The sequence below is a fragment of the Hyperoodon ampullatus genome (assembly GCF_949752795.1).
Source record: "Hyperoodon ampullatus genome assembly, chromosome: 13".
Taxonomy (NCBI): Eukaryota; Metazoa; Chordata; class Mammalia; order Artiodactyla; family Ziphiidae; genus Hyperoodon; species Hyperoodon ampullatus.
The window spans coordinates 16303916-16317284 of record NC_136926.1 but is presented as its reverse complement, the minus strand read 5'-3'; the positions used below and the strand labels follow the sequence as shown (position 1 = coordinate 16317284).

At 38.8% G+C, this 13369-nt stretch overlaps 1 protein-coding gene across 1 annotated transcript in view; it reads right to left on the bottom strand.

The window, feature by feature from the left end:
* Positions 1–13369, bottom strand: part of HECTD4 (HECT domain E3 ubiquitin protein ligase 4) — a gene marked incomplete at both ends in the record, with an annotated part of 188671 nt that overhangs the window by 102311 nt on the left and 72991 nt on the right. Inside the window, 4 exons of the mRNA XM_079717670.1 lie at positions 1543–1683; positions 2421–2534; positions 7285–7443; positions 11693–11885. Coding sequence (XP_079573796.1) covers positions 1543–1683; positions 2421–2534; positions 7285–7443; positions 11693–11885 — 607 coding nt within the window. The remainder of the gene's footprint in view (positions 1–1542; positions 1684–2420; positions 2535–7284; positions 7444–11692; positions 11886–13369) is intronic.

Sequence of the window (13369 nt, the reverse complement as noted above, 5' to 3'; positions counted from 1 at the left end):
CCCCTGCACCGGCAGGCGGACTCTCAACCACTGCGCCACCAGGGAAGCCCCCTAAACATGGTTTCTTTTAGTTCTTTGAATTTATTTCTAAAGGCTGCTTTGAAGTCTTCATCTGCTAAGTCTAATATCTGAGTTTTGCCTGCAGTGTTTAGCTACTGATTTCTCCACTCACTTTGTCTTCTTAAATTCTTATTTCTATTTTCGTCTTTACTTTCTTTCATTTGTTTAGTTTTATTATTCTCATTTTTATTTTTAAGCCTGCCTTCCTAGTGGTTACCTCGTCTGAGTCAGAGGTGTGCTCAAACACCCTGAGCCAGTAATACTTCCACCCTGGATGGAGGCACGTTTTCTGGCGGAAGCACATCAAAGTTTAGGCAGTTTTAAACTATTCCATGGTTTCCACCTTCTGTGGGCCCTCTCAAATCTCTGCATGTGTATGCAGGCTCATTTTCAGCCAGGCTTGTGTGAACAGCTTGGGCCTTCTCTGGCTTCTTCTATGCAGATGTTTGGGGAGCTTACGAAGGCCCTTTGTAGCTTTCTCACTACCCACATCTCACGAGTAAAGTTCTGGCTAGTTTGCTGGTTCGATGCTTGCCCTAACCAGGACCGCAACCTCAGGCTAGCTAAGCCACTGGTTGTCTCTGTTTGTCTGCCACCAAGACCACTACTGTTACTGACATTGCTGCTGTGTGTGAGTTTTTTTCCACGCTCTGCTCCAAATCAGTCAGCCCCTTCTGGCAGCCAAGCCGCTGGCTTCCATGATCTGCCCCACCCTGATGGAATTACTGCACTGACCGAGCTTAAGGTAGGGGACAGGAGTGTCCACAGCTAAGGACATCACAGACTTCTACTGTTCTTAGCCAAAGTTCAGTGAGTTTTTTTTTTTTTTATGAATACCGCATCTCAATTTGGTATATGCCTTTGGTCAACTTCCAGAGCCTAGAAATAGTTAATTTTTTTTTAGTTGGCATTTTAATTTTATAGAAATAGTTAGTTTTGGTAATTCAGTCCATTTTATCGTTGCTTTATCAGGAGAGGATTTGCTGAGCTACTCACTACACCATATATACCACTATAGTTGACTTTGAAGTCAAAAGATTTTACGTTAATATTAACTTATATTAAGAATCTTAATATTAAGAAATATAAAGGTCCTTTACCAGATAGTCTATCAAAATTGTAAGTTTGTGTACAAGTAAGTTGTTATTAATGCAAAACATTATAACAGCATATATAATCCCATGCCAAGTATAAATAAAGAACGAACTTCTGTCCCAAAGTTCTGACAATTTCAGAAGGGACATAACAATTTTCCTTTAAAAAAGTCTGTGAACCACCTCAAAAGTTCTATTTATTTACACACTTATTTACTCAATCATAAACCAATCAGATAATAAGAATTCTAGGTTTCTAAATTCAAAGAGGGAAGGCTGTTGACACATTTTGCTGCTTGGGCTATGTTCCCACTTACTAATGCTGCTGTACTCTCTCCTATTTCATGGGGGGAAAATCTCTTCCTGTAGGATTATGAGTGCACCTCACCTTTGGGCTCAGTGATGATATGGCTGACTCCAAGTCTCTGACAGACATAATGGAAGGCCTGATTCCCAGGATTACACCATTGATCGATATAGTCATTCGAGCATGTCCATAGCATGTTGTTCACTGTATCGTAACAGGCACCTGCAAAAAGAACACCCTTTATTCAACTATCATACCATTGACTACTTGATACATACTTCTCATAAGCAGTGCTAAAGAATGAAAGGGCAAGGATTGTCCCCAGTGCTGGCAAGCCACATCCCACATCCCTCCAATGCTGGCAAAGCATTAGATTGGGGCTCAGTAGGAAGGCAGGATTCAATGTCTACTCGGCTTAACTCATATGTGAGAATGGAATAAGCCTCATGGAATAGAAAGTTTTTAGTAACTGACTTACATGTGACCTTTTTAATTCCAAAAAGGATTTAAGTGGCTTACAGTAAAACCCAGGTATAACAGGACTAATTAACATTAACGCACAGTAAAAGCCTTAGTAACTGAGCCCAAAACTTAGATATGAGCTCCCTAGGTGCCAAGGCAAAGAGAAAATCCAATGCGCTAACATAATGCTCATTTTCTAACAATAAGAAGTATACTAATCCCTCAAGGGAAAGAAACCTTTTTATGGCAATGAACTTTAAGAAGAATTTTTATAGACAACATTACACAACCTAATGGACAGTATCTTCAGTAGTAATTTATGCAGAGGAATTTCACATATGACAATTTCTTATATTAATCCTCAGAATTAAAGAGTAGCATAAAAAAATTCTTTCAAGGAAACTAGAATACCATAGAGAATTAGCAAGATTTTTTAAGAGAAATTGCTTAAATTTTGAATTTTCCAAGGAAAATAAATGTGGGCATTTATTTCTTACCCAATCCAGGTACAAGAGCACCACGCCCCAATGAGCTTCCAGCAGCATCTATGAGATCGGCACGACTTGTGAATTGACCATCCGAAATATTATACACCAAGCTAGAAGCTAGGACTTCAGAAACAAATATTAAGCTGTTTAATAAGCCTTAAGATGATGGTTAGCTTAAACTTTAGACTCTTAACGAGACTTTATAAAAATCACATCTTTTTGGTTGTCTATTGGTGGTAACAATGAGGAGACAAAAGACACACATTAAGACCACAAAAAGAAAACTGTCATAAAGCCTTTTCCAATACAGTGAACCATATTTTTGAAAGTGTTTTTAAAATGGCAACTTTCACATACAGGTTTTTTTCAAGACAGATTGTCAAAAGGGTAATTGCAAGAGGGGTTATGATTATTAACATCACAAGGTAACAATATTTACAAGAAATACTTTACATATATTTGGTGCTCAAAACAGATTAGTGGATGTTTAGTTGCTATCCTTCCAAGCCCTGGCTCTAAAACTTGGAAACACTTCGGCCTTTTCCCTTAACACAGGGAAGTGTAGTGATGACAAGCATAAGCTTTAAGATTCTAAATTTGAATTCCAGCTCTACCACTTCTGTGTGACCCTGGGAAATTTACTGAACCTCTCAGTTTCCCCATGTGTAAAGTGGAGATAATAAAAGTTACCTACTTCATACAGTTATTGTGAAGATTAAATGAGTTAAAATATATCAAGGATCTGCTTTTTTTTTTTTTTTTTTTTCCTGAGAAGGTTTTATCGTGGCTGCTGCTTTCCTCATGGCGGCCAGGACACTCCTCAGCTCCTCTTGCTTCCTCGTGGCACAGATGTATGTCCCCACCCTTTTCTGGATGAACTTGAGGGCCTGCTTGTTCTTGGAGACCCTGGCATGCCGCTCCATGGCATGCAGCTCCTACGGGGCAAAGCCACACACCTTTTGGATCACATCTTGCAGGGCTGTGCCTCAGCTTGCTCATGTTCTTGGTCACCTGGTGGCCCTTGTTGAGGCCCACGGCCATGGGGCAGCAAGGAGCCATGGCGGCTGCTCTTCAATGGCTGCCATGGCAGAAGGGCCTAGCTGCTATTATTGATATAACTTACTTCCCCACTTTCCAACAGAAAATTCTAGCACTGTCTCTCAAGCTCCTTTTTCTTATTCCCATCACCCTAGTAATCCAGATTCTCACCACGCCTGACTTGAGCTATAATCTAAACTGTACTCTTTGTTTCTTTTCTATTTTCTATTGTTCTGTCCTGCACACCAACAAAATGGTCTTCTCCAAGTCTCTTTTTCACTGTATTTACCATGCATATGCCTTTCCCCTATGTGGCCACTTATATGAATAATAGCCATTTTTCATGACAAACTCAAAACTTCATGAAGTCTCTCCCCTCTACCCCACTCAACAATGACCCTTTCTTCCTCTGATTCTGCAGCACTTACATCTGCTCCCCATGGTTCAGGCAGTGATACAGCATTGTATATCATTTTCTAGTTGTTTCACACACCTGCATCGTTTCTCCCAACCAGACTATGAGCTCCTCAAAGCAAGCACCACTTTTCCCACTCACTGAGTAGCCACCACAGTGACCAAAGTGGAACAGGACATAGAAGAAATTTAAGCATTTATTTATTTGTTGGTCTAAAATAGAATCACTGGGTAAGCTATATCCTCATGAAAAAAACGGCACCATGAAGGCCTGTTTTATTCAAATGGGGCTAATTTCAGTTGAGTGGAAAAAACCATGCCAAGAAGACTAAAAAAGAGTTTCAGATGATTAATGGTCAACAAAAAGACAAATAACCTAATTTTAAAATGGACAAAGGATTTGAATAGATATTTCTCCAAAGAACATATACAAATGGCCAATCAGCACAAGAAAGGATGTTCAACATTATTAGTTGTTAGGGAAATGCAAATCAAAACCACAATGAGACACCACTTCATACCCACTATGGAGTACAGCTATTAAAAAAAAAAAGAAAAGAAAAATAACAAATGTCAGAGAGGATGTGGAAAAATTGGAGCCATTGTTAATGAGACTTTAAAATGGTACAGCCATTCTGCAAAACAGGTTAGCAGTCCCTCCGTAGCTTAAACATACAGGTACCATATGACCCAGAATTCTACTCCTACACATACACCCAAGAGAAATGACAACATGTCTACGCAAAAACTTGTACATGAATGTTCACAGCAGCATTATTCAAAACAGTCAAAAAGCAGAAACAACTCAAATGTCAATGGATTATATTCATACAATCAAGTATGATTTGGCCATAAAAAGAAATGAAGTAATGATTTGTGCTACAACATGGGTGAACCTTGGAAACATTATGCTTAAAAAAAAAAAAAAGCCAGTCACAAAAGCACATATATTGTATAATTCCATATATTTGAAAAGTCCAGAATAGGTAAATCCATAGAGTCAGAAAGTAGATTGGTGGATGCCAGGGGCTGGGGAAAGTGGGGGATAAAGGGAGTGATTGCTAATGGGTATGGGGTATCTTTTTGGAGTGATGGAAATGTTCTAGAATTAGATTGTGGTGATGGTTGGACAACTCTGAATATATTAAAAACCACTGAACTGTATACTTTAAAGGGGTAAATTTTATGGTATGTACGTTATAACTCAATAAAGCTGTTATTATTATTTTTTTTAAAGAGAGTAGTAAATTTACATCATTTCCCCGAGGGCTAAAGGGTGCATCCTGGTCACATGTTAGAGAAAACAGGCTGTTGAGAAAAATTCTCACCCATTTGATTCTAAAAGCAAAAGACAAGACTTCCCTAGTGGCGCAGTGGTTAAGACTCCGCACTCCCAATGCAGGGGGCCCAGGTTCGATCCCTGGTCAGGGAACTAGATGCTGTATGCATGTCGCAACTAAGAATTCCATGCCACAACTAAGGAGCTGGTGAGCTGCAACTCAGAAGCCTGCAAGCCACAACTAAGGAGCCCGCCTGCTGCAACTAAGGACCCCACGTGCCACAACTAAGAAGCCGGCGAGCCGCAACTAAGGAGCCCACTGGCCACAACTAAGGATCCTGTTGGCCGCAACTAAGGAGCCAGCCAGCGGCAACTAAGGAGCCTGCAAGCTGCAACTAAGGGGCATGCCTGCTGCAATCAAGACCTGGTGCAACCAAATAAAGAAAATAAATATTTAAATAAATTAATTTTAAAAAAGTAAAGACAAGAGTTTTGGAGTTGTTATGAGTATCTAAATCCCAAACACGTGCAACTACTTGAAATGGCCTAAAAGTTAAGTTGATACTAGATAAATGGTTTTATTTAAGCTGCTGAGGTTAAATTTATATCTGCAGGTTAAAGTTTGGGTAAGAAATGCTTTTTTAAACATCTAAATGTGAAATATAACCCTTCAATGGAATTACTGTAAGCAAATTATTTTTAAAAGACAGAATATGAAATTTTGGGAAATGAAAATAAGTAAACTGATTTTAAAACATTTTAATTTTATGTGCCTAAACAAATTTTAAGGAAGTAAAGGAAGTTAAAAAAAAAAGGTGTTACCATATATAAAAGGAATATTTTGGGTTTGTTTTTGTTTTTTAGAAATACTCTAACATACTTTATTGCATATGATCATCAAACAATGGTGTGAGATACTATTAGCCTTTTATTTTTTACAGATGGGAAAACTGAGGCTCAGAGGGGTTAAATGATGTCCCTAAGGTAAGAAAGACAGAAAATGGCAATGTAAAAGGAACATTTTTTTATTCTATATTATTTTCTCTTTTTTTTAATTGATTTATTTTTATTTTGTTTATTTTTTGGCTGAGTTGGGTCTTTGCTACTGCCCAAGGGCTTTTCTCTGGTTGCAGAGAGCAGGGGCTACTCTTCGTTGCAGTGCGAAGGCTTCTCATTGTGGTGGCTTCTCTTGTTATAAAGCATGGGCTCTAGGCACATGGGCTTCAGTAGTTGTGGCACACAGGCTCAGTAGTTGTGGCTTGCAGGCTCTAGAGCGCAGGCTCAGTAGTTGTGGCGCACGGGCTTAGGTGCTCCGTGGCATGTGGGATCTTCTCGGACCAGGGCTTGAACCTGTGTCCCCTACATTGGCAGGCGGATTCTTAACCACTGCACCACTAGGGAAGCCCTATATTATTTTCAATTTAACTATTTGTCCACTCTGAAGCCAAAATCACATTGCTTTAATTACTATAATATGCCTCCCTCTTTTATAAAAATATATGTACACTTATATCCCCATATCCCCTCCCTCTTGCGTCTCCCTCCCACCCTCCCTATCCTACCCCTCTAGGTGGTCACAAAGCACCGAGCTGATCTCCCTGTGCTATGTGGTGGCATATGTATAGCTGATTCACTTTGTTATATGGCAGAAACTAACACCATATTGTAAAGCAATTATACTCCAATAAAGATGTTAAAAAAAAAGAAATACATAAAAAATATGTACATGTACATTTAACATTAATGAATTTTTGCATATATTATTTTGTGTCATATACATTTTTATGTGTCCTAAAATGGAGGTATTTCACAAACTTATTTTCATAGCTCTCCAGTGGGTAGAGTTCTTGCAGTGTCAGTAAATAAAGTGGCAACAGATTATTTTCTTTCCTAAAATCTTCCTGACTTCATGGTTATTTCTAGTAATTTTACAGGACAATAGTTTTCAGAAGTGTACTATTATACCACCTTCAAAAATTCTATTTTTAATTCCTCCTAGCCTATAACTATACTGATAAGGTTTTTTGTTATTATCAAAGAGCATCTGTAAACAGAGCAAGTATAAAATCACTATTAGGAAATACCTTAAATTTCAAAGCTAGGGACAAATTGGGAAAAGAGCCACAAATAAAGTTCACTTACTTTTTAAAGACGACAAACCACTTGTTCCACCAAAAAGAGACCGGGTAGCAGAGCTGCCTGACCCCCCTGGAGGTGGGACCAGCATCACCAAGTATGTACCACAGGTGTAAATGGGCGTCTTCCGAAGCATTTTTAGAGGAAGCCCACAGCTAGTATTTGCTGGTAAAAAGGAATGAAAATGGTGAGCAGAAATAGTTGACACACAGATTAATTTGATTACCAAACCAAATTAGAGTATAACGAAGGGGCCCCCAATTCTAACAAGAATATACTCAGACTCAAAAAATAGAGCAAGAAATAATAAGCTAAGGGAAAAATAATGATCTTCTGTCTCCACAGCCTGGTCCCAAGCCTCCTGGTTACATGATCTGAACATTTCTGAAAGGTGTTCCCAGTATTCAATATGTCCTTATGTCTTTTAAAAATCTTTCAATGGACTTGAGGACATGGGGAGGGGGAAGGGTAAGCTGGGACAAAGTGTGAGAGTGGCATGGACATATATACACCACCAAATGTAAAATCGATAGCTAGTGGGAAGCAGCACATAGCACAGGGAGACCAGCTCGGTGCTTTGTGACCACCTAGAGGGGTGGGAGGGAGACGCAAGAGGGAAGAGATATGGGGATATATGTATATGTATGGCTGATTCACTTTGTTATAACGCAGAAACTAACACACCATTGTAGAGCAATTATACTCCAATAAAGATGTTAAAATAAATGAATAAAATAAATAAATAAATAAAACAAAAATCTTTCAAAAGAATGAACCCTCACATGGACTAAATCTCAAAATAAAAGAAGAATCCTACTGTTTATGTTTCCCCCTAGGAAACTGTGCTCCTGTAGAGATATTTTCATTTTATACAGAACAAACTGTTAACAGGTTTGTGATATTACATTCATTATAAACAGCTCTGAACATGGAATCTACCAGAAATTTCAACCCATAACTAGTTAATAAAAGCTTTCACAATGTCTATCACAAAATAATTTTATGTCTGCGGAATTTATAACCCATGATGTATTTTCTTTTTTTTAGGGTCAGTGACATAAACTATCATTAGGAAAATAATTATTGTATCTAATCAAGAGGTATAAAATGTACTTTAATTTCCCTTACTCACTGGCAGATCTGAAAATGCAGGGTGAATTTAACGATTTTCTATATATTAGTCCAGTGAAGATTGACGATGGCAACAGAAAGCCAGAGTGCTTTACCTAGGAAGCTGTCAAGATACAAAATATGACTGCCTACATAGACATAAAATTATCTTTAGATGGTTTAGATTAGAAAAATTAGACAAGTGAAACCTAATCTGTCATTTGCTTTGAATGCCTGTGGTTCTAAAAAGCTCCATTTTTTAAAAATTTCGAGCCGCCAACAAGTATATTCTTCATTTAGGACATAAATCCAGTAGCATAAATTTCCATAAGTAAGAAACCCAAAAGGGGCAACGACTGAAAAACTAGCAACTTTGTGAGCATAACCACACAAAGAGCATAGCCACACAATCATGGTTTTCACCGAGATGTTTTTAATATACATACTTTATTAACATGGTAATAACTATTAGTTTATCACAGAATAAAAAATCCTAGACCCTCTGAATGTTGAATTAATTGTCAAAAGTTCACTTAGCCTATAACTGGTGAATTTTTATGTAGCAACCTCAGGTTAAATGAATACATAGAGAATGTGCATAAAAGTATGAGTGAAATCACAAGTTTAGAGTACAGATACCAGTTTTCACAGGATTCTAAATATACCCTTGCCTTCTGAGTCCACTTTCTGATATCACCCATGTTTTCTTACGTAACAAACATTCTTTTAGTATTTCTATTGTGCAGGCTAGTATTCAATTTTCTCCCAAGGGACAAACCCAGATCAAGCCTTCAGCTTGTCAGGAAAATGTTTATTTAGGTAATAGGACTGTCCTCTACAAACTATTTCCTATAATTCAAATTATCCACATACCCAAGTTATAACAACTATTAATAAATTCCCTACTTACATTTGATACAATAGAGACCTGTGGAAGTAAAATACTATCCTTAAATTCTAATATGGACTAATAAGTATTTAAAATTTGATAGTCTTATAATGAATTAATCACAAATATTTTCTCTTCCTAATATTTCAATATATAAAAGGATTAAAGCATAAACCTGCATTAAATTCATTAAACATATATTAATTCAGATTCATTTTTCTATACATGGCTCCTTTTCTAGCCTGATCTTTTACTACAGGTCATGATTTGTTATAACTTCATATAGTTGGTATGTAATATGAAAACTCCTCAAGAATAATGGTTCTTGACTTTGGGGGGGTCATAAATGACCTTGAAAATCTGATAAAAATTATGATGATACATATGTTATTTAAAACTTTGGGAGAGCATGTTTGTGAACCTCTGAAAGGCTTATCCCTGTTAAGAATTCCTGCTTTAAAAGTACAGAACGGTGTGTTTAGAAGTCTACCTTTTATTGAGAAAAGAAGGACCATAAAAATACAAAAATTTGTCTTTCTAAATTAATTTAATTTCTCTTTGCATAAAAAAACTCTGCGAGGATAAACAAAAACTAATAAATAGAGCTACCTATAGGGGGTAGGGTGGGGCAAATACTGAATATACCAGGATGTGAGAGTAAGATTTCTCTGCATATACCTTTTATATTGTTTTCACTTTCAAACTCTGTAAACATACTATCTATTTTCAAATATTAAAGTGCAAACACTAAATGCCAAATTCCAGAAAAAGCAACCTCTGTTGTGGAAGGTTTGCCTCTCATTTTCTTGGTCAAGAATGTATTTAGAAAAACTAAAAATAGAACTACCATATGACCCAGCAATCCCACTACTGGGCATATACCCTGAGAAAACCATAATTCAAAAAGAGTCATGTACCACAATATTCATTGCAGCACTATTTACAATAGCCAGGACGTGGAAGCAACCTAAGTGTCCAACAACAGATGAATGGATAAAGAAGATGTGGCACATATATACAATGGAATATTACTCGGCCATAAAAAGAAATAAAATTGAACTATTTGTAGTGAGGTGGGTGGACCTAGAGTCTGTCATACAGAGTGAAGTAAGTCAGAAAGAGAAAAACAAATACCGTATGCTAACACATATATATGGAGTCAAAACAAATGGTTCTGATGAACCTAGGGGCAGGACAGGAATAAAGACGCAGACATAGAGAATGGACTTAAGGACACGGGGGAGGGGGGAAGGGTAAGCTGGGACGAAGTGTGAGAGTGGCAAGGACATATATACACTACCAAGTGTAAAACAGATAGCTAGTGGGAAGCAGCTGCATAGCACAGGGAGATCAGTTCCGTGCTTTGTGACCACCTAGAGGGGTGGGATAGGGAGGGTGGGAGGGAGATGCAAGAGGGAGGGGATATGGGGATATATGAATACATATAGCTGATTCACTTTGTCACACAGCAGAAACTAACACAACATTGTAAAACAATTATATTCCAATAAAGATGTTAAAAAAAAAGAATGTATTTAGTGAAGATGATGCTAAATGTGAGTTTTTTACATTCATGAAGCAGATGCTAAACGTGAAAACAGTTTATACTAACAGTAATGATAAGGTATTTACACACTAAACAGAGCTGCTTTGAATTATTACAGATTCATGCTAATTCATGTCCACAGCCAACAGTATGCATTAGCTTGGAATAAAAAAAAATGAAAAATGACTGGAAGGACATTAAAAACGGTGAACTATGTAAAGCAAAGTGCTTTGTATGGCACACTGTAAGTGCTCAATAACAAGTATTGCCTGAATTCCACAGGCAGCATGCACTAATCACAAGCTGAATGTATCAAGCCATGAAAAGGCATGGAGGAATCTTAAAGGCATATTACTAAGTGAAAGAAGCCAATATGAAAAGGCTACATTCTGTATAAATCCAATTACATGACATTCTGGAAAAGGCAAAACTATGAAGACAATAAAAAGATCAGTGGTGGCCAGGGCTTGGGGGGGTGGGGAGGGAGGAACAGGTGGAGCACAGAGGATTTTTAAGGCAATAAAAGCACTGTATATGATGCCATAATAATGCACACATGTCATCATGCATTTGTCCAAACCCACAGAGTGTACAAGACCAAGAGTGAACCCTAAGGTGAACTATGGACTCTGGGTGATTATGATGTGTCAGGGTGGGTTCATCAGTTGTAACAAACGGACCACTCTGGTGGGGATGTTGATAAGAAGGGAGGCTGTGCATGTGTGGGGGCAGGAGGTAGACGAGAAATCTGCACCTTCCTTTACTTTTGCTACGAACCTAAAACTGTTCTAAAAAATAAAGTCTTAAAAATATATATAGCTGAATGGAGCTGTACAAGATAAACATAGGAAAGGCGAAGGGCGGCCTACCTGCCTGGTCCTCTTTCAGGGTGTTGGAGATGGTGGAGCCGGTAAGGGCGGCCAGCGTTGCGGATGGCGATGCTCGGTAGCGTGAAAGTCTGCTCAGAAGCATCTCGTTAATGCTTTTTGCAGACTCGCCCTCTTTTCTCATGAGAATTGTGCGTTCCTGGAGCGGGTTGGCTACAAATACACCATTTTCAACCTAATATTTAAAGAAAAAGAGGTCCTTAAATGATATCTGTTTCCATTCATTTAGCAAATTTCTACTTGAGAAGTGTATTATTGTCATGTGGTTACTCAAAAACATTTCCCAAAATTGTACCTGAGTAGGTGTATACCTCAAAACCTAACTGCTCTACAGAAACTGAGAACAAAAGGAAGGCTACGAGAAGTTTGAGAGCTTTCATTTTTCATAATAGCCCAGATTTTAAAAGTAATGAGCTAAGTTTAATAAGTTCTATGAAAGGCTGTTGATTAAAATTCCTTCTATTGAATTCCACAGGCAGCTCTCACTAATTACAAACTTCTGACAGGTACAAGTAAGATGAGAGGAAAACAAATCAATCAGATCTTGATTTACCATTAAGTACAACTATGAGGATAATGTCTTCTTGAAATATAATTAGTGGCTAAAATCCAAACTCTGTATTAACAGCAGTCAACACTAGCTCCAGCTGCTCGGGTATTGGCAGAGCAATCGTGGAGAAAGGCAGACTTTGTCTGCTAAAAATATATGCCAGCTTCAACTGGATCCTTGCTGGTACTTGGCAGTTCTTCCTTCATCACTTGATTATTCCCCAGCAAAATCTCTGGAGTGGTGATTCCAAAATTCCTTCACCAAATTTTGAGCTTGGCTTTAAGCAGACCACCTGGCTTTCCTTATTGCTAAAAAGATCCAGACCACTTACTGTAAGCTGCTCACACTCATCTCTCTTCCCACTCACGAATCTCTGTATCCAGCCTCATTTATTCCTTTCCTCTTTTTTTTTTTTTTTTGCGGTACCCAGGCCTCTCACTGCCGTGGCCTCTCCCGTTGCGGAGCACAGGCTCCGGACGCGCAGGCTCAGCGGCCGTGGCTCACGGGCCCAGCCGCTCCGCGGCATGTGGGATCTTCCCGGACCAGGGCATGAACCCATGTCCCCGGCATCGGCAGGCGGACTCTCAACCACTGCGCCACCAGGGAAGCCCTATTCTTTTCCTCTTAATCCAGAGGAAGAAGCACTTCACCTCACGTTATTTAAGGAAGAAGCACTCTGCCTCCTCTCTAACTGCTCCCTCAGTTATCTCCCATCTGCCCCTTCACGCTCAAGGTCTCCCTCTCTGATTTCCTGGTGTCAGATACTCACAGGCCTCCGAGATCTTAAACAAAACCTTGGTGGCCCATTGCAATACCATCCCTCTTCTCCACTCCCACTCACTGTCAAATGTCTCAAATATATCTCATGCAGCCTCTGTACCCACTGCCCCCTCCAGACCCAGGCTTCTGGATCTGGCTGCAGTCTCAGAAACAGATGCCACTAGCGAAGGTGGGCAGGACTAGAGATAAGAGAGAACAGGAGTAAAAAGTGGCAAGGCTTCCAGAAGCAAATAAAAAAGCATAAAAGAAGTGCAAAGTGAAAGGGTGGTAGCAGAGAAGAGGCAAGAGAAAGAGAGCAAATTGAGGAGCACAGCCAGGCGAGGTTCCCG